Source organism: Pan troglodytes, chromosome 2 (genome assembly GCF_028858775.2).
Source record: "Pan troglodytes isolate AG18354 chromosome 2, NHGRI_mPanTro3-v2.0_pri, whole genome shotgun sequence".
NCBI classification, from domain to species: Eukaryota; Metazoa; Chordata; class Mammalia; order Primates; family Hominidae; genus Pan; species Pan troglodytes.
In genome coordinates this window covers 47,580,297-47,602,735 of record NC_086015.1, presented here as the reverse complement: position 1 = coordinate 47,602,735, position 22,439 = coordinate 47,580,297, and the positions used below count along the sequence as shown (strand labels likewise).

The window sequence follows — 22,439 nt, the reverse complement described above, 5'->3', positions numbered from 1 at the left end:
ATGTACTTTGAACCATTGGTTGAGTCTGTCATATAACCCATCTGAATCACGAGAAATTTGCTTTTATCTTGGAAGCCAGAATTAGGTATAATTGGGAGAAAATGACGTCTATAGCATATTTCTCTTTGCCATAATAACAACCCATTTTCACTCTTTATTTTAATTTTCCGCAGATTTGTCAAAGATGAAAGTGACCTTATCAGCTTTGGATACTTCTGAGAGTTCTTTTACACCTTTGGTGGTCATAGAACTTGCTCAGGATGTCAAAGAAGAAACCAAAGAATGGCTGAAAAACAGAATTATAGCTAAAAAAAAAGATGGAGGTGAGTAAAATAGTCACTGCTCAGACTTAGTCTGGCCTCCCACACTGTATGCTCAGCCTCCCACACTGTATGCTCAGTCACTAAAAATGTATTTGCAAATGTGTTTTATAATTTTCATTGATATATTTTATTTACTAATGTTAAATTTTTTGCCTTTTATTATCTATCCGGGACTTGAAAGGCGGTCCTAAATCAACAGGAGGCTTTAAGTTCCCATTAAACTGAAAGCAGCATGAGTGGTTTTCTTCACAGCTCTAAATAGTATGCCTGCCACACTGTTTGGTGCATAGTAGGTGCTTAAAAAATATTTGTCAAATGAATGGACAAATATCTATTGTATGCTCTTTATGTGCCAGTTATGGTGCTAAGGGAGAGATAAATATGGTCTCTTCCTGCAAAGATGTTACCATCAGAGTAGAAAGAAATTCAAAATAAAGAAAAGTACATGGAAGAGCTGTCACAAAGCAGTGCATGGCATGAACAAATGAATCGTGTATACTTACTGTAAAAGTAAAGGAAAGGGTTAGATGACACTATGGCAGTACTTTCTTCAGTGGCAAGGAATGACTTAAGATGCCAAGGTTTAGCTTTCTCTTGACAGGTGACACGGGTTCCCAGTCTGGGTGAGAAAGCAGCGGGTGTTTTAGTGTTTTACATGAGCAAGTATTTTGTAAACTATACAAAACAACACCTTAGTCTGCACAAAGTCTCTGAACACCGGACTAGACTTAGACTCTTTAAAAAAAAACTGTTACTATAAACTGAAGTTATTTCTTAAGAATAAAATTGGAATCAAAGTGGAATTAAAATTTTTTTCAAACAGTTGAACCAGAAGGAAACTTAAAAGCAGGAGTATTTGCTTGCTGAAATGTGAGCATTTCACTGAACTTAAGTCTGTTCTTTAAAATTTTTGTGATTTAGGAACTATGTAGTGTTTCAGTGTGAAAGATTCCAGTGTATTCCCAGCCATCTTTTTGCTGATTGTGTGCCTTCAGGGACACACAGGGAAGGGATGGGCATCTTTCCACACTTTTTGGGCGATCATAAAAAATCTTTCCAAAAAAGTGTTCTGCATCTTCCAGGTGAAGGGAGTAGATTTATACTCATGTTTACTTTGATTATCTTCCAACCTCCTGTTAAATTGACAATAATAATAAAATGGTTAAAAAATATATAAAAGACCGAAGTCACATGGACCAAAAAAAAAAAAAAGAAGATACAAGAGCAGCAAAAATTGGAAGCTAGGAAGCAGGCGGCTGAATAGTTATTGACTTGTCAGATTTGAGAAAGCCAAAAGTTAAGCTGACAGGGAAGGAAGTTGAGATGCAATTTGGTTTACTCTGCACAATACCCACAATGACTCAGGAATTAGGGACACTGGATCTATGGAGGTGGGGATAAAAGTAGGACCAAGAAGAAAAGATAAGTGTTTGAGATCCATATAAGAAATGATACAGAGTTTCAAATAGCTAGAAGGAGGATATTGAATGTTCCCAACACAAAGAAATGATAAATGTTTGAGATGATGGGTATGCTAACTACCCTGATCTGAGCACACTACATTATAGGTATTGAAGCACTAGTATGTACTCCATGAATATATACAATTATTATATGCCAATTAAAATAAAAATAAATAGATCCTTGAATCTCTTCCATATTCTACAACCCCAGCAGAAGACTTGAGGTTTATTCTCTGGAGATGGTCAGATGCATGGTTTTTGGCATAGAAATCTATGCACAGTTGAAGGCACAGATTCTGTACTGAAAATAAGATACTGAATACCATTCCCCTTTCCCCTACTCCACCACTCACATACCTAATTCAGTTTCCAAAATATTAACAGCAAGATTCACACCTTGTAGGAAGCAGATTGGACAATCTTTCTTTGGAGAACCTGACCAGCTTAAGACAAAATAACGAAAGGTGCAGAAATCAGGGGGTTGCTAACGGAAAATTATTTGACAAGACTGCCTTACATTAAAGGCCATCCTTGATGAGCTCCATCTAAGCCCTCAGAACTTCTGTTTAGACTCATACAGCCCCTTTCTTAAACGTGAACATGTAATAAAAGATCACCAAACATCTGAGAACAATTCCTAACATGAAAGAGAAATCTAAAACTAAACAGATAAAAGCAACAGACTATTCAGAAGAAGAAAACCAAAAGATAATAAACATCTCAGCACTCAGAGTTACGAAAAGGTATAACATCTATAAATCAAGAATAGGATATTATAAAAATCCTTTAGGAAAAAAGCAGCTCTTAAAAAGTGAAAATATGAAGTTAAAATGTAAAAACTCAGTAAAATTATTAGAAGATAATGTTGAGACAAGCCTCCAAGAAAGAAGAGCAAAAAGGTAAAGAACTGGAAAATATGAGAACAAATAATAAGAAAATTAAAGGACTAGTTCATGAGGTACACATCTGAATAAAAGGAGTTCTAGAAAGAGAACAAAGAAAAGTGAGGTGTGAGGGCAGAGTGAAGAAAGAGTTCTCCAAGAAGATGATGTTGATAGGTTATCTTTTATGTCAGTGGATCAAGGAGAGAGACAGTTGGCAGAGAACTTGGGGGTTTGTATTATAGATAGGTACATAATAAACTATGCAAATGATAAAACAAGACAGCAACTTTTGGGAAAATGGAAAGTGTGACAAAGGAAAATCATAGCATACTGTAAGGCTTAGCTCTAAATAACATATGTAGTCATAATCACCTACTGACTTGAAACCAAAGGATGACTTAACCATACTGTGAGAATAGGTGATGGGAATGATGAATGGAAATGGTGAAGAAAGAAAGGGAGCTAAAAATCCTCATCTTCAATGCTTAAAACTGAAAAATCAAGAAATAGCTCTATAAGCATGTTATTTGATGACATGAAAACAAATAACAAAGGAGTCATCTGAACAATTTGAAAGGGAAAGGTTAATGGAGGGGAGGAAGACCTTACATTAAAGGCCATCCTTGATGAGCTCCATATAAGCCCTCAGAAGTTCCATTTAGCCTCACAGAGCCTCTTTCGTAAACATGAACATGTAATGAAAGATCACCAAACATCTGAGAAAAATGCTCTTTTTCAAAACAAAATGTTGACAAATAGTTCTTCATAAAGGTTATACCAGGCCAGGCATAGTGGCTTATGCCTGTAATCCCAGCACTTTGGGAGGCCAAGGCGGGCGGATCACTTGAGGTCAGGGGTTCGAGACCAGCCTGGCTAACACAGTGAAACCCCATCTCTACTAAAAATATAAAAATTAGCTGGATGTGGTTGTGTGTGCCTGTAATCTCAGTTATTTGGGAGACGGAAGCGGGAGAATCACTTGAGCCCAGAGGTGGAGGTTGCAGTGAGCCAATATTGCACCATTGCACTCTAGCCTGGGCGACAGAGCGAGACACTGTCTCAAAATAAATAAATTAATTAATTAATAAAAAAAGGTTATGCCAGTTTCTATTCCACTAAAAATGGCTGGGATGCCTTTCCCCACACACTCACTGTGCCTATTTGGGTCTTCCAAACAAGAGATGGGATTTGATGAACAAAAAGTTTATTGAGAGAAATATTTGTGGAAAGAAGGAGGAGGGGGCAAGAGTGGGTCTAGAGAGCCTTCAGACTTTGTCAATTTGACACTTGGGAAAGGAGAGAGGAAAGGAAGGAGAATTGAGTAGGAAGAGCCTCAGACCACAGCCCAGTTCGGAGAAACTAACAGCCAGGCTTAAAGTTGCCCTTTAAAGGAAACTTAACGTTGTGCAGGAATGGCCTTGTTTCAGGTGTCCCCTCCGTGCCCAGCTGATGGCTGGAAGCAGCTGGGGGAAGGATCTTAAGGTGTGGCACCAGGAGCCTGGCAGTCAACCCTGTTCTTCAAAGCAGATTGTCTTGAAGGGAGAGCTGGTGGAGTGGGGTACCTTCACGGCTACCATGCTCACCAACCTATTACCAAACTTTCCATCTTTGCAGTGTGAGAAGTGAGAAACAGCATATTGGTATAGTTTTTACATTTGTCTTAATATGAGTGAGGTTAAGGATCTTATATTTAAGAGCCATTGGTATTTTCTGTAAATTGAATATACCTTTTACTAAAGTCTTTAATAGCTTTACTATAAATTACCTAGATGATAGTGTCTTAATATATTAATCCATTTGATAAAAGAAATATAAATTCTGCTCATGATCCTGTTATCATCTGATTAATATTTTCGTAATTCCTGTCAACCATCTCTAGAGGGTAAATAGTAAAGAAATAAGTGTACCTTTAAAAGTTTGAGGCTGGGCGCTGTGGCTCATGCCTGTAATCCCAGCACTTGGGAGGCCAAAGCGGGTGAATCTTTTGAGCTCAGGAGTTCAAGACCAGCCTGGGCAACATGGTGAAACCCTGCCTCTACAAAAAATAGCTTGGTGTAGTGGCACACACCTGTAGTCCCAGCTACTCGAGAGGCAAAGGTGGGAGGATCTCCTGAACCTGGCAGGTGGAGGTTGCAGTGAGCCAAGATCGTGCCACCGTACTCCAACCTGGGCAATAGAGTGAGACCCTGTCTCAAAAACAAACAAACAAAAATTGATGTAGGTAGAAATAATCTTTTTTCTTTATAATCTTTTAAGTAATAATTATATGTACGTTATCAAATCATGATATCTCTTTATGTTTGGTAACTTATTTCAGAAAATTGTTAAACCAAATAGAACATAGAAATTTATGGGAAAAATCACTGAAAAGTTATATTGCTTTTTATTATTTAGTATTTAACATTCACAAAATCTGTTATAGTCCAGTGTAATTGTATTACATTTTTGGTTTTTCTTTTTACTGAAACATTTTGTTCCAAATTAATTTTCTTAAATTTTCGTCTATTTATATTAAACTGCAATCTTTGTTCTATATTTTTATTTGTTGCACTTTTATACCTAGAGCTCAGAAATATTGAATTCTCGTCTCATCTACTTCTCATTTGAATAAGTGGCAGGCTACTTAGTGGTACATTTTTCAGTTTTTCCATTTATTGAAAAACTATAAAGAACTGCCATCCCTAATGTACTTATGTTATTTACTTGGAAGATGGATTTAAATTGCTAATATAATTTCTTTTCCTTCTACCAGACTAGAAACATTATATTTATTTAGAAAGTTTTTATTTTTGAAACTTTTATGTTTGTCTAAGATTGTGCTTATCTTTTGTTTTTGAAGGTGCCCAGTTGTTGTTTAGACCATTGTTAAATAAATATGAACAAGAAACACTAGAAAATCAGAACTTATATCTTGTTGGTGCCTCCAAGATTAGAATGTTACTGGGGGCAGAAGCAGTGGGATTGGTAAAAGAGTGCAATGATAACACCATGAGAGCCTTCACATACAGAACCAGACAGAACTTCAAAGGTTTTGATGGTAAGCCCTAAGTTCTTTGTCTCTGTTAGAATCCATTTATCAAAAAGAAGTTTATGATCAGGGGTCAGCAAACTTTTTTCAGTAAAGGGTCAAATAGTAAATATTTTAGGTTTTGCAGTCCGTGTGGTCTCTGCTGCAATTACTCAACACTGCCATTGTGAAGCAAAAAAGCAGCCATAGACCATAAGTAAATGAATGGGCGAGGCTGTGTTCAATAAAACTGTATTTACAAAACCATGTGGCAGGCTGGATTTGGCCTGTTGCCATCCTTTGCCTCCCCTGGATGAACACAAATTAGAGGAACACATGTAACTTACTTATATTATTCTATTCTAATTCTTATAATTTGAGTATTCAGTAGCTTGATACAGAAAAATCCTTTTTTTTGAAAGCAGAATGATTGTCACCAATCAATTCTCAGTTAACAAAATACACCAAAAAAAGTATTTTTTTTTTTTTCTTTTTTTTTTTTTTGAGACGGAGTCTCGCTCTGTCGCCCAGGCTGGAGTGCAGTGGTGCTATCTCGGCTCACTGCAAGCTCCGCCTCTCGGGTTCACGCCATTCTCCTGCCTCAGCCTCCCAAGGAGCTGGGACTACAGGCGCCCGCCACCACACCTGGCTAATTTTTTTTGTATTTTTAATACAGACGGGGTTTCACCGTGTTAGCTAGGATGATTTCGATCTCCTGACCTCGTCATCTGCCTGCCTCGGCCTCCCAAAGTGCTGAGATTACAGGCGTGAGCCACCGCACCTGGCCAAGTATTATATTTTCTAACTCTACAAGAAAACAATCATGTAAAAAGAAATTAACTATAAAAAGTTGCATCTCATAAGTAGAGATTATTTTCTACAAATAATCACATGTGAATATTTATTAGAAAAATTTTATAATAATAAGAAATACAGTAGTAGTTCAGTACCTTAGAAACCTCATTTCCTGAATTTTCTGGCTCCTGCTGAATGTGATAGGGTCATTGGTTCTATACTGGCCCCAAAGCAGGTTCTAGTAGAGAATATTTTCAGGAAAGAACTGGGAAAGCCAGGGTGGATATGATAACAGGATGGGAGCTTGGCTTCAGAATCAAACTGATCCCTGCCAGGGCTTTCAGAGTTAGAAGATGTGATTAGACTTCTTTGGATTCACTTACTCTAGATTTTTATACCTGAGTGAATAAATGTTCAAGAGGAAATTTACCTTATTTAAGAGGTTTCACCTGTCAAATAGCAACAACATTTTCTTAAAAGACTTTCTTCTCTCTCATTAGTAGAAGGGATGTTTGACTGCAGAAGGGAATGGAATGGGCTTGAGAGTTTGAAGGAGGATAATTTGCCATATAGGCAAACTTCTTCAATTCCATCCCTGGTTTAACATAATAATACGTTAATAAGTTTAATGCATTATTAGAATAAAAGAACATACTGCTTTCTGCTCATTGGTACTAAATGAGATCAATTATGTGCTTTTTGAATGTTCCTAATATAAGTATTAAAATGATTATTGTAGAATTGTATTACGTGAAGGCATAACAGAATTTTTTTATTCTTATAAAATATCTAAGGAGCTTTATGTTCTATTTAATTTACCAGCTTCATACTTTGATTACTTCTTATGTTAATTGCTTATTGTTTATACCATTATTTCTGTAATCTCAGGTAATTGGAATATTTTTATTTTGATTATTACTAAAATCTGGTAATTTCTGTTTTATTTTAGATAACAATGATGATTTCCTGACAATGGCAGAATGTCAATTCATTATCAAACATGAACTTGAAAATCTTAGAGCTAAGGGTGAAAAAATGATCCCTGGCTACCCTCAGGCAAAGTTGTATCCAGGAAAATCATTGTGTAAGTCATTATGTCAACCAGTCTTTTTCTTAATAGACATAAATAGCAAATTATAGATGCCTTTTTTCCCTCTTACAGAAGAACTTACACAAACTTACAATAACTTGTATTTTTATGAACATATCTTTTCCCTTTGGAACCTCAGTATATTGCATCTTTAAATCAATATGTTTGTTTTATATTGTTGACTACTTATTTATCAAGGTCTCATACCATACAGTTAGCTTAAAATCCAGTGTGTATACATATACATATTACTCAATTAAAATGAGCAAAGTTTACTTTATGCCCTAACATTGTACATGAAAATCTGTGGAGGAATATAAAAGGGAAGACATGGTGTTTTCCTGGAGCACTCTTTCCATTTCCTCTGATCTCACTGGGTATGCAAATTAGAATTTTGCAACTTTTTGGTTTTGTGTGATTTCATTTTAATGAAGATACTAGTTTGCAGAATGAAAGTTTACTACAATGCATAATTCCAAGTTTGCTTCAAACCCAGATAGTGGCAAAGCTTCAGAACATTTTTGCTGCCTAAAAGACACTTTAAACATGTAAGCTTCTGTGTCCCCTAGTCTGTTTTTTGTTGTTGTTGTTGTTTTGTTTGTTTGTTTTTTTGAGACAATCTTGCTCTGTCACTCAGAATGGAGTGCAGTGGTGTGAACATGGCTCACTGCGGCCTCCACCTCCTGGGCTCAAATAATCTCCCGCCTTAGCCTCCCCAGTAGCTGGGACCACATGTTTACTTTTAAAAAATTATTTATTTATTATTATTATACTTTAAGTTCTAGGGTACATGTGCACAATGTGCCGGTTTGTTACATATCTATACATGTGCCACGTTGGTGTGCTGCACCCATTAACTCATCATTTACATTAGGTATATCTCCTAATGCTATCCCTCCCCCATGCCCCCACCCCACAACAGGCCCCGGTGTGTGATGTTCCTCTTCCTGTGTCCATGTGTTCTCATTGTTCACCTCCCATCTATGAGTGAGAACATGCGGTGTTTGGTTTTCTGTCCTTGTGATAGTTTGCTGAGAATGATGGTTTCCAGCTTCATCCATGTCCCTACAAAGGACATGAACTCATCATTTTTTATGGCTGCATAGTATTCCATGGTGTATATGTGCCACATTTTCTTAATCCAGTCTATCATTGATAGACATTTGGGATGGTTCCAAGTCTTTGCTATTGTGAATAGTGCCACAATAAACATATGTGTGCATGTGTCTTTATAGCAGCATGATTTATAATCCTTCGGGTATATACCTAGTAATGGGATGGTGGGGTCAAATGGTATTTCCAGTTCTAGATCCTTGAGGAATCACCACACTGTCTTCCACAATGGTTGAACTAGTTTACAGTCCCACCAACAGTGTAAAAGTGTTCCTATTTCTCCACATCCTCTCCAGCACCTGTTGTTTCCTGACTTTTTAATGATCACCATTCTAACTGGTGTGAGATGGTATCTCATTGTGGTTTTGATTTGCATTTCTCTGATGGCCAGTGATGATGAGCATTTTTTCATGTGTCTGTTGGCTGCATAAATGTCTTCTTTTGGGAAATGTCTGTTCATATCCTTTGCCCACTTTTTGATGGGGTTGTTTGATTTTTTCTTGTAAATTTGTTTAAGTTCTTTGTAGATTCTGGATATTAGCCCTTTGTCAGATGGATAGATTGCAAAAATTTTCTCCCATTCTGTGGGTTGCCTGTTCACTCTGATGGTAATTTCTTTTGCTGTGCAGAAGCTCTTTAGTTTAATTAGATCCCATTTGTCAATTTTGTCTTTTGTTGCCATTGCTTTTGGTGTTTTAGACAGGAAGTCCTTGCCCATGCCTATGTCCTGAATGGTATTGCCTAGGTTTTCTTCTAGGGTTTTTGGTTTTAATGGTTTTCGGTCTGACATTTAAGTCTTTAATCCATCTTGAATTAATTTTTGTATAAGGTGTAAGGAAGGGGTACAGTTTCAGCTTTCTATATATGGCTAGCCAGTTTTCCCAGCACCATTTATTAAATAGGGAATCCTTTCCCTATTTCTTGTTTTTGTCAGGTTTGTCAAAGATCAGATGGTTGTAGGTGTGTGGCATTATTTCTGAGGGCTGTGTTCTGTTCCATTGGTCTATATCTCTGTTTTGGTACCAGTACCATGCTGTTTTGGTTACTGTAGCTTTGTAGTATAGTTTGAAGTCAGGTAGCGTGATGCCTCCAGCTTTGTTCTTTTGGCTTAGGATTGTCTTGGCAATGCGGGTTCTTTTTTGGTTCCATATGAACTTTAAAGTATTTTTTTCCAATTCTGTGAAGAAAGTCATTGGTAGCTTGATGGGGATGGCATTGAATCTATAAATTACCTTGGGCAGTATGGCTATTTTCACGATATTGATTCTTCCTATCCATGAGCATGGAATGTTCTTCTATTTGTTTGTGTCCCCTTTTATTTCATTGAGCAGTGGTTTGTAATTCTCCTTGAAGAGGTCCTTCACATCCCTTGTAAGTTGTATTCCTAGGTATTTTATTTTCTTTGAAGCAACTGTGAATGGGAGTTCACTCATGATTTGGCTCTCTGTTTCTCTGTTATTGCTGTATAGGAATGCTTGTGATTTTTGCACATTGATATTGTATCCTGAGACTTTGCTGAAGTTGCTTATCAGCTTAAGGAGATTTTTGGCTGAGACGATGGGGTTTTCTAAATATACAGTCATGTTATCTACAAACAGGGACAATTTGACTTCCTCTTTTCCTAATTGAATACCCTTTATTTCTTTCTCCTGCCTGATTGCCCTGGCCAGAACTTCCAACACTATGTTGAATGGGAGCAGTGAGAGAGGGCATTCCTCTCTTGGGCCAGTTTTCAAAGGGAATACTTCCAGTTTTTGCCCATTCAGTATGATATTGGCTGTGGGTTTGTCATAAATAGCTCTTATTATTTTGAGATACATCCCATCAGTACCTAATTTATTGAGAGTTTTTAGCATGAAGCGCTGTTGAATTTTCTCGAAGGCCTTTTCTGCATCTACTGAGATAATCATGTGGTTTTTGTCTTTGGTTCTGTTTATATGATGGATTATGTTTATTGATTGGCATGTTGAACCATCCTTGCATCCCAGGGATGAAGCCCACTTGATCATGGTGGATAAGCTTTTTGATGTGCTGCTGGATTCAGTTTGCCATTATTTTGTTGAGGATTTTTGCATTTATGTTCATCAGGGATATTGGTCTAAAATTCTCTTTTTTTGTTGTGTCTCTGCCAGGCTTTGATATCAGGATGATGCTGGCCTCATAAAATGAGTTAGGGAGGATTCCCTCTTTTTCTATTGATTGGAATAGTTTCAGAAGGAATGGTACCAGCTCCTCTTTGTACCTCTGGTAGAATTCGGCTGTGAATCTGTCTGGTCCTGGACTTTTTTTGGTTGGTGGTCTCTTAATTGTTGCCTCAATTTCAGAGTCTGTTATTGGTCTATTCAGGGATTCACCTTCTTCCTGGTTTAGTCTTGGGAGGGTGTATGTGTCCAGGAATTTATCCATTTCTTCTAGATTTTCTAGTTTATTTGCGTAGAGTTGTTCATAGTATTCTCTGATGGTAATTTGTATTTCTGTGGGATCGGTGGTGATATCCCCTTTATCATTTTTTATTGTGTCTATTTGATTCTTCTCTCTTTTCTTCTTTATTAGTCTTGCTAGCGGTCTATCAATTTTGTTGATCTTTTCAAAAAACCAGCTCCTGGATTCATTGATTTTTTGAAGGGTTTTTTGTGTCTCTATCTCCTTCAGTTCTGCTCTGATCTTAGTTATTTCTTGCCTTTTGCTAGCTTTTGCATGTGTTTGCTCTTGCTTCTCTAGTTCTTTTAATTGTGATGTTAGGGTGTCAATTTTAGATCTTTTCCTGCTTTCTCTTGTGGGCATTTAGTGCTATAAATTTCCTTCTACACACTGCTTTAAATGTGTCCCAGAGATTCTGGTATGTTGTGTCTTTATTCTCATTGGTTTCAGAGAACACCTTTGTTTCTGCCTTCATTTCATTATGTACCCAGTAGTCATTCAGGAGCAGGTTGTTCAGTTTCTATGTAGCTGAGCAGTTCTGAGTGAGTTTCTTAATCTGAGTTCTAGTTTGATTGCACTGTGGTCTGAGAGACAGTTTTTTATAATTTCTGTTCTTTTACATTTGCTGAGGAGTACTTTACTTCCAACTATGTGGTCAATTTTGGAATAAGTGCGATGTGGTGCTGAGAAGAATGTATATTCTGTTGATTTGGGGTGGAGAGTTCTGTAGATGTCTATTAGGTCCGCTTGGTGGAGAGCTGAGTTCAATTGCTGGATATCCTTGTTAACTTTCTGTCTCATGGATCTGTCTAATGTTGACAGTGGGGTATTAAAGTCTCCCATTATTATTGTGTGGGAGTCTAAGTCTCTTTGTTGGTCTCTAAGGATTTGCTTTATGAATCTGGGTGCTCCTGTATTGGGTGCATATATATTTAGGATAGTTAGCTGTTCTTGTTGAATTGATCCCTTTACCATTATGTAATGGCCTTCTTCGTCTCTTCTGATCTTTGTTGGTTTAAAGTCTGTTTTATCAGAGACTAGGATTGCAACCCCTGCTTGTTTTTGTTTTCCATTTGCTTGGTAGATCCTCCTCCATCCCTTTATTTTGAGCCTATGTGTGTCTCTGCATGTGAGATGGGTCTCCTGAATACAGCACACTGATGGGTCTCGACTCTTTATCCAATTTGCCAGTCTGTGTCTTTTAATTGGAGCATTTAGTCCATTTACATTTAAGGTTAATATTGTTATGTGTGAATTTGATCCTGTCATTATGATGTTAGCTGGTTATTTTGCTCGTTAGTTGATGCAGTTTCTTCCTAGCCTCGATGGTCTTTACAGTTTGGCATGTTTTTTGCAGTGGCTGGTACCGGTTGTTCCAATCCATGTTTAGTGCTTCCTTCAGGAGCCCTTTAGGGCAGGCCTGGTGGTGACAAAATCTTTCAGCATTTGCTCGTCTGTAAAGGATTTTATTTGTCCTTCACTTATGAAGCTTAGTTTGTCTGGATATGAAATTCTGGGTTGAAAATTCTTTCCTTTAAGAATGTTGAATATTGGCCCCCACTCTCTTCTGGCTTGTAGAGTTTCTGCTGAGAGATCTGCTGTTAGTCTGATGGACTTCCCTTTGTGGGTAACCCGTCCTTTCTCTCTGTCTGCCCTTAACATTTTTTCCTTCATTTCAACTTTGGTGAATCTAACAATTATGCGTCTTGGAGTTGCTCTTCTTGAGGAGTATCTTTGTGGCGTTCTCTGTATTTCCTGTATTTGAATGTTGGCCTGCCTTGCTAGGTTGGGGAAGTTCTCCTGGATAATATCCTGAAGAGTGTTTCCAACTTGTTTCCATTCTCTCCGTCACTTTCAGGTACAGCAGTCAGATGTAGATTTGGTCTTTGCACATAGTCCCATATGTTTTGGAGGATTTGTTCTTTTCTTTTTACTCTTTTTTCTCTAAACTTCTCTTCTTGCTTCATTTCATTCATTTGATCTTCAATCACTGATACCCTTTCTTCTAGTTGATCGAATCAGCTACTGAAGCTTGTGCATGCATCACGTAATTCTTGTGCCATGGTTTTCAGCTCCATCAGGTCATTTAAGGTCTTCTCTTCTCTATGCTATTTATTCTAGTTAGACATTCGTCCTATCTTTTTTGAAAGTTTTTAGCTTGTTTGCGATGGGTTCCAACATCCTCCTTTAGCTCGGAGAAGTTCGTTATTACCGATCTTCTGAAGCCTTCTTCTCTCAACTCAAAGTCATTGTCTGTCCAGCTTTGTTCCGTTGCTGGCGAGGAACTGCATTTCTTTGGAGGAGAAGAGGTGCTCTGATTTTTAGAATTTTCAGCTTTTCTGCTCTGGTTTCTCTCCATCTTTATGGTTTTATCTACCTTTGGTCTTTGATCATGGTGATGTACAGATGGGGTTTTGGTGTGAATGTCCTTTCTGTTTGTTAGTTTTCCTTCTAACAGTGAGGACCTTCAGCTGCAGGTCTGTTGGAGTTTGCTGGAGGTCCACTCCAGACCCTGTTTGCCTGGGTACCACCAGCGGAGGCTTCAGAACTGCAAATATTGCAGAATGGCAAATGTTGCAGGCTGATCGTTCCTCTGGAAGCTTTGTCTCAGAGGGGCACCCAGCCATACGAGGTGTCAGTTGGCCCTGACTGGGAGTTGCCTCCCAGTTAGGCTACTTGGTGGTCAGGGACCCACTTGAGGAGGCAGTCTGTCCGTTCTCAGATCTCCAGCTGCGTGCTGGGAGAACCACTACTCTCTTCAAAGCTGTCAGACAGGGACGTTTAAGTCTGCAGAAGTTTCTGCTGCCTTTTGTTCAGCTATGCCCTGCCCCAAGAGGTGGAGTCTACAGAAGCTGGCAGGCCTCCTTGAGCTGTGGTTGGCTCCACCCAGTTCGAGCTTCCAGGCTGCTTTGTTTACCTACTCAAGCTTCACCAATGGTGGGCACCCCTCCCCCGGCCTTGCTGCTGCCTTGCAGTTCGATCTCAGACTGCTGTGCTAGCAGTGAGCAAGGCTCCGTGGGCGTGGGACCCTCTGAGCCAGGCGCAGGATATAATCTCCTGGTGTGCCGTTTGCTAAGACTATTGGAAAAGTGCAGTGTTAGGGTCGGAGTGACCCAATTTTCCAGGTGCCATCTGTCACGGCTTCCCTTGGCTAGGAAAGGGAATTCCCCGACCCCTTGTGCTTCCTGGGTGAGGTGATTCCTCACCCTGCTTCGGCTCACAGTCCGTGCGCTGCACCCACTGTCCTGCACCCACCGTCCAATGAGCCCCAGTGAGATGAACCTGGTACCTCAGTTGGAAATGCAGAAGTCACCTCTCTTCTGTGCCGCTCATGCTGGGAGCTGTAGACTGGAGCTTTTCCTATTCGGCCATCTTGGAACCTCTCATGGTTTACTTTTAATAGTGTAATACCACCTTCCAGTCTTCATCCAGGTGCTACTGGTGGATCTTTGTTCTTAGAGCTCCCAGGATGGGGGCAGGCTGCTCCCAAGATGGGGGCAAGTCTTTTGTTCTCTGACCTGGGGAGCCTCACGGATTCCAAGGAATGGATCCTTGGGCCATGCAGTGAGTGTTATAGCTCTATTATAAGCCGTGAGTCATGGAAGAGAACCGTGGAACCCAGCAACTAGTGTTCAGCTCCGTTAGGATGAACCTGGGCACTTAGCTGCACAGGAACAATGGCGAGCTTCTAGCCCAGTCGGGAGTGGCAATGGGTGCGTCACTGGATCAGAAGCGCAGCGGACACCCTGCCTGATCTGGAGGGATGGAAGTCAATGGTGGGTCTGCAACTGCGGCGAACAGCAGTGGTGGATGGTGAGCAAAAGCTCAGCTTGAGCTGGAGCAAACACGGACCAGAAGAATGTGCAGTTGCAAGATTTAATAGAGTGAAAACAGAGCTACCATATGATGGCAGGGGACCCAAAGGGGGTTGCCACTCCCTGCTCAAATGCCTGGGTTTATATCCTGATCATTGTCCCTCCCCCTGTGCTCTGAGGTGACAGATGATTTGACTATTTCTTTACCTCCTGCTTTTAGCCTAATTGGTATTTTAGTGAGCCCTCTTTACTAACTGATGGGTTGGGTGTGAGCTGAGTTACAAGCCCCATGTTTAAAGGTGGGTGTGGTCACCTTCATAGCTAGGCTTAGGAATTCTTAGTCGGCCTAGGAAATCCAGCTAGTCCTATCTGTCACAGGCAGACAGATGCCCAAGAACCAGTTCATATTCGCATTTTCCCAGTTGTCACCAAATATATTTTAGAGCTTGTTTGCTCAAACTGAGATCCAGTCTAGGTTAACCCATGTTGTTTGGTTATGTCTGTCTCTTTTAATATAGAATAGTTTCTCTTTTCCATTTTTTCCCTCATGGCATCAACTTGCTGAAGAGACCGTGCCATTTGTCTCTTAGATCGTTTTCTCATTGTTCCCCTATCCTCTGTTTTTCCTGAAAACTGGAAAAATTTTAGGCAAGAATTCTTCTTATGTGATGCTGTATCTTCTCTGGTCTTCCTGATTTCCTTAGACATGATGGGGAATAGAAGGCCTTCTGAGATTTTCTTTTATTTGCCTCTCTAGCTTCCTAACTCTCTAACTTCCTTCCTAACTTACTCTTTTGTGTTCAGAATTGTGCCTTACTTTTGACAGAGCTTTTTCAAATTCTAATCTTTCTCGACCTTCTTGCATTTTAGAGTATTTTCTTAGGATAAATTATTATTTTTACTTTATTTTTAAGTAAGATGTAGTATTTATTCTAGCCTACTGTGAACTGTATTCAGAGTTCCAATGAAAACAGGGTTTATCATCTGTACTGTGGACATCTAAATGATTCTTTTCAATTTGTATAACATATGGCAGGAAAATACTTCTCCCAAGCATCTTACAATTTTTGTGTTTATTTTCCATTAGTTTCTGTCAATTTAAAAAATAATACATGTATATGATGAAAATTCAAATAGTACAAAAATTTAGACAATGATAAGTTGTCTCTTTCCTGTCCCATGTTCCAAATCCCTTTGTTCCCTCCCTATTATATACCCTTAGAGAAATTCTGTTCAAGAGAAGACATGTTCAGACAAATGGGGAGTATATTGTGCATACCATTTTGGACCTTGCTTTTTTATTTAACAATATATTTTGATCATTATTGTAGAATACCAAATTAAGCCTAACTCATTCCTTTTCTAGGCCATGTAGTATTCCATCATATAGATGTCTTCATATTGATGAACATCTAATTGTTTTCCTTCAATGTTTTCATTAAAAATAAAGTAGGAAAATTCCCAGAAGTGAAATTGTTAGATCAAAGGTATATGCATCTTTTAGAGTAGATACTGCCAAATTGCTCTCTATAGTGATTGCTTCAATTAATTTATGTATTTATTTATTTATTTGAGACAGAGTCTTGCTCTGTTGCCCAGGCTGGAGTGCAGTGACATGATCTTGGCTCACTGCAACCTCCGCCTCCTAGGTTCAAGCAATTCTACTGTCTTAGGTTTCACCATGTTGCCTAGGGTGGTCTTGAACTCCTGACCTCAGATGATCCACCCGCCTCAGCCTCCCAAAGTGCTGGGATTACAGGTGTGAGCCACTGCGCCCAGCCGATTGCTTCAGTTCATAAAGGAATGCATGTTATATTGAGCATTCAGCATGATGTTGGCATTTGACTAGGTAATTTTTATTGTGTTTAGAAAACATTCATTTCTTCTACTTTATTAAGAAGTTTTTGTGTATAATGACATCTTTATTAAGATGTCATTATATTAATGACATCTGTGAAGACTATTTTTTTTTTTACCCCTGACATTATAAATATGGCAACCGATGTTAATAGAATTCCTAATATTAACTCATTCATTTATTCCCATGGTGAACCATACTTGCTTATATTATCTATTTTCCTGCTGACTTCCATTTAATATTTCATTATTTTTGCATCAGTATTCATATGACATGAGTACTTAGATTTCTTTTTTGTAGTATTTGACAGTTAATTTATATTACATATACATTGTTAATTTTGTCATGTAGTTCTTGTGTCCCTTGTACTTTGTTTTCTTGATCCATCATAGCTCTAGATCTCTATAACAACCATGAGAATTTCATTATGTTCCTGCCAATTTGTTCTTCGTATTTTCTTTTACCTTTGTTTTATGAATTTTGTAGCTATGTTTTGGCTGCATAAAGATCTTGGATAGATTTTTATTGTCTATTGCACCTTTTATCATTATGAAATATTATTCCTCATCTTGCTTAATGTTTTGTTGTTGCTGAATTCAGCCTTGTCTTGTGGTTCTTGCCTTATTTTAGTTTGCATCTGTTAGAATGTTTTTGCCCAGCCTTTTACTTTCAGCCCCTTTCAGTATCATTTTACGTGGATCTCTTATATCAGGATATAGTCGGATTTTGCTTTGCACTCTAATCTGAGGATTTTTTTTTTTTTTACTAAGTAAATTTATACTAAGTAAAATATTTACTAAGTAAACTTAAATAAATGACATATTTTGTGCTAGGTTATCGTAGTTGATGTTATATTTTATGTTGAAATTGTTTTTTGTGTGCTTAAAATATTGTTTATATAGGCTATGCCATCTTTTTTCCCATTTCAATGGAAAAGGCTAGGATATATATGTTTGAAAATCATGAATTTATATTGATATAGTCAATTCAAATTTAACAGTATAGGCTATTACTTAATTTCTTTGGTTTATATTTGTATCTTTTTACTCATATTGAAAATATTGATTCTTAATAACATTACCGTAATTACTAATTTGCTTTGTTTTACAATTTACATAAAATAGCTTGTAAGGCATGCTAATTTTAATATTAACAATGCAAATTCTGGATGAAGTTTAAGATTTTCTGTTTTTTGTTCTATTACTATGTGTAGTCAAAATCTAATCTGTTTTAAAAGTATGTTAGAATTTCTATATGAAACCATCTGGCTCTGATGTTTGTTTGTGGATTAGGTTTTCGAACAGTTTTCTCTAAGTCTTCTATGGAAATTGGTTTGTTTAGACTTTCTATCACTACTGGGGTCAGTTTGGGTAAATCATATTTTCCTAGAAAAGTTTCCATTTAATCACATAGGTTTTCAAATTTATGTGAGTTGATTTGTACAAATTTCTCTCAGCATCTTTTAAACTCCTGTTTTAATGGTATTTTTCCCTTGTCTTATTTGTGCTTGCTTTTTTTTTTCTTGATTAAAAAAATTTTTCTCATTAACGTTTAAATATTGAGGATATTACTGTGTCACCCATTAGCAGGAGATCTTATGGGATGTTGGATCTTGATTCAGTAGGACTCTTAATCACGTTTTAACTTCCTTTCCTTCCCCATAAGCTGCTACCCCCAAAGTCTATTACTTTTCTAGACACTTCCCTTTGCATTTCCCAGAAGCAGTGCTTTACGGTCAGCTTGCCTCTTGTTCTGTGTACTTTCCAACCCTTCCCTTCAGCCCTTGCTGCTGTCAGAGCTATGACCCGTCAGGTCTCAGACTTGTTCTTGGAAGTTCCCACTTGGTGTGGGGCCTTCTCCTGAAGGAGGGTGATGAGTCCTCATTGGTGTTATCTGGGTTCCTACACCATATGGACTCCCCTGGCCTCCCCGTTTCTCTGTGCAGCTCCTGCTGGGACTTCCTGCACCATTCTAGACTGTGGCCCAGATCTCTTCCAGGTCTTGGTTCTTTATTGCCTGGCTTACATGTTGCAGTCTCCCCTGTCTCTGGGTTGTGCTGTAGGCATATGTTATAGGTACTTTTACTTGCTCTCCTTGTTGATCTGTATGGCTTTTAGGAGGTATCAGGAAGTTTGAATGTAGGCACTCTTGTTCTTATTTGTCTGCATTTCCAGTTATCTGCATATGTCTTGACGTTATTTTTTATCAATTTTTTTTTTGGTTGGACATAATGTTCTTTCAGTATACAGGGTAAGGATTACCATGATTTTAGGAAAAATTTCTTCAGTTATCTTTGAAGAGTTATTTGGTTGTGTTTGCTCTGTTCTCATCTTGAGGGGTGCCAATTTTATATATGTGGGCTCTTACATATTCTTTGTAGTATTTTCAAGTCTTTGTTCTTACATACTTTTCTTAGGCTTGTCTGCCAGTTTCCCGATTGTATTTTCAGTCTTTCCTTTTTTTGTTGCTTTTATCATGACTTTGAATCTGTAACAGGTTTATTTTTCTCTTGCATTGCTTCTCTGAGCTCTCTCCTTCAGCTCTCAGAAGTCCTCTTTGAGTTTTAATTTCAAAGATGGAATGTTTGCATGAATTTCTTAAATTTCATGAAGAATTTCATGGTTTTTTGTTGCTGGATGCTATAATTTTCTGCTGTTTGTTCTTTGACTTTTGTTTATATATTTTTTCTTGTAGTGTTTTTGGTTTTCCCCTTTTTTCCAGGCAGTATTTTTGCATAGCTCGATGCCAGTTTTCTTTGTGATTATTACTTATTTTTTATTACTTATGTTTTAATGAACCCTTATTTTTCCTGGACTGGCCATTTTTAGAAGAAAGTGTGTGTGGGAGAGAGAAGGGTCCTAGGGGCTTCCAGCAGGGAACTGTGGTAGTGAGAAGCTCAGATTTTACCTGGCAGTGCGTTCTCCTTGAGCCATTTTAGTCCCTGAAAAGAACCTCCATGGAGCCCTGTTCTTGCAGGGATTTTGTGTTTGGCATTTAGGCCTGTCTTTGGCCCACCAAGACCCACAGCTCCACAGCTAGTTACCTTCCATCCTTTGGTCCCAGCAGGTCACTCTTCCAACATGGCAGACTTGCTCTTCTTCCTCCAACCTGGCCTCTTATCTGGCTACGGTGCCAGGCAGGGAGCAGACGTACTCCAGGTGTCTGTCATGCACCCTCATTGCCTGCATTCTGAGCAAGGGGACTGTGGTTTACCATCCCCAGTTCCAGGAGAGCCTTGCCCTTTGTGTGCTTGGCCCAGGTTTGCAGAAGCATGGGTGCTCTTAGTTTACCCAGGGCTGATTTTCCAGGCCTCTTTTTATAGTTTGTGATTTGGAATTTTAGTTTGTTTTTTCATACTTGCATCAAAGTTAGGGATTTCTTTTTATGTTTCTTGTTTCCTTTTGTTTTTAATTTGGCATCATGAACAAGAACAGGGCAGAGGTATCTTTCTGCCACTATTTGTAACCAGGATTTCCACATTCTGTAGTTAAGCAGTTGTTTGATACTGTCCCAAAATTTTTGAATCTTTCTTAATCTCCTAGTGGGAAGGCATGTTTTCAGACACAGCTGGGTACTGCATCCAATAAAATACAAAGCAGACTGGGGCACAGTCCTGATTGCTAACGTAAGCATTCTGTTTCTCCCTTTTCATCCATATTGATAGTGTGGAAATCACGGCTTCCACCTGTGAGTTTCTGCACAGGTACGTTCTCTTGGATGTGGTTGGGACTGAGAAAAGAGTGTGTGTGCTCTTTGATCAGATGGGATAATGGAGCAGCAGTTTTTCAAATGCTTCCAGTTGCTTCAAAGAGAGAAATTTTAAGATGAATGAAAACCTTCAAGGAAATATGTAAATGGATTTCTCTAACTGTGTAGGTAGCCAGTCTGGTATCCTGAAGCAATAATAGAAATAACTTTCTTGCTGGCAGGATGAGGCTTTTGTAAACAAAGATTGTTTTTTTCCTTTCTTCCTCTCTTCTCCCTTCCCTTTCCTTCCGTTTTGGTACTAAATATGAATACAATAAAATCATTTTGATCATGGTCATTGGAAAGATTTTTATACTATTTGAGATAAGAATTAAGTTGTCAACCCTGGGATTTTAAATGCTGCATTATTCTGTTCTTTTATGCCTTTGAGAGTGTGATCCTTAAACTGCTGTGTTTTTTGCATCATTTTAATTTTATAATACTTGGTGGAAGAAAAGTGGTATATGCATAATTAAAACTATGACCTATTTTCAGAGTGCAAATTTTAGAACTAATAAAACTTAGAGTAACTTAAATACTAGATTTTCATTAAGTTAAACCATAGAAATAAGAGGAAAAGCTATTTTCATCTTACTTGAAGGCAGCTGCTCCCCTGGGCAGTCTCTTTGAGGCTAATTGAGAGGAGAGGCTTTAGTCTGCCCAATGTGATACCCCTCAAGACTGAAAGGTGGCCAGGGCTTTCATGAGAAACACTCCCCAGATCTTACGTTTAATTTGATTTTCATTTTACACACGCGTGTAAAGTTGCTTGCTGCTTGCTGTAATGTTGTGTTTTGATAGAACGCTTTCATTAAGTAGATACCAAGTTTTGTCATGTAAACATGATTTCGAGGCAGTTAGATGGCGCTGTGAGATGTGCATTGTAGGTCCATGACTATGCCAAATGTTATGCTTGGGGTCAGGTTCCAGCTCATGCTGAGGTCCGAAGGGAGTGGGTGGATGAGCCGATAGCTGAAGGGGGTCCGTAGGCAGGTGAAAAGTAGTTTTATTCAGCAGCTCTCTCATCAGCAGCTTACTTACACTAGCTCTCTCACACTGTTCGCCCTGTCTCAGCTGCTTAGTCCGGTGGCTCCCATACACAGCTGCGTGGTCGGCTCTCCCTTCAGGGTCAGCAGCCTAACTCTCTCTCTGGGTATGAGTGAGCCGAGCTGTGTCCTGGCTCCCCAATGTCCATCTATTAAAGCCACATTATGGCTACATGGCTATGATAACAAGTGGAGTTATATGCCTGTGCTCTAAACTTGCTGAGTCACTCTGGATGTTTACCTTGGGCTATCCTCAACCAAAGCACAGCCATGTTCCTTACATGCATATTGGGGTTCCCCCTCATTCCACCACATGACAAGCAACATGGAGAATTAGTAATTGGCTACATGTGTCTTAGTCCTCAAGCATTCATCTTGACAGCCATTCATTTCCTGTTTTCATGTGGTCTAAGATCTTTTCATGCCCTCAGACTCTGCCTTCTCCTAGTGCTTAACAGTCAATCATCATGCAAATAACCTAATGAAAGAGTTTTAGAAAGAGGAGTTTTTAAGGGATCCAAGGTTTCTTAACATTTTAACCATATCCTAAGGGATATTACTTGATTTAGATCAAAGCTGTGTCTCAAAATGTCTATTGGATGATTATCATGTTTTGATTGATGGGACCACCTGGCACATATATTATGTCTTTAATATTATATAGATATTCTTTTAGAACCTTATGATAGCGTTTTCTTTAAGAAAGATACTGTTTTCTTTATTAAGACAAAAGTGATCTGTTCACACTTGAGTGCTAGAGTTAGAGTACTAGGTGCAGCAGCAGCTGTGGGGACAGGGACTGTCTTCATCGTGCAAAGGCTGCTGGCCACCACTTCCTGCGGGCATCTGTGCTTATCACCCCCTGCTGGATTGGAGG

General features: G+C 38.6%; 1 protein-coding gene across 33 annotated transcripts in view; it reads left to right on the top strand.

Moving 5' to 3' along the window:
- The window catches only part of ANO10 (anoctamin 10), a 325,787-nt gene that overhangs the window by 85,398 nt on the left and 217,950 nt on the right, over positions 1-22,439 (top strand). For 26 of the 33 annotated variants that reach the window (XR_010155571.1, XM_009445306.4, XM_054680605.2 and 23 more), the window contains 3 exons: positions 174-323; positions 5,510-5,707; positions 7,422-7,556. Coding sequence is in view for 32 of the 33 variants with exons in the window: in XM_054680607.2 (XP_054536582.1) it covers positions 174-323; positions 5,510-5,707; positions 7,422-7,556 (483 nt within the window). In the remaining variant the exon portion in view is untranslated. Of the gene's footprint in view, positions 1-173; positions 324-5,509; positions 5,708-7,421; positions 7,557-22,439 lie in introns of those variants that run through there. The other 7 variants (XM_024355436.3, XM_063806726.1, XM_063806724.1 and 4 more) reach the window with 1 other exon arrangement.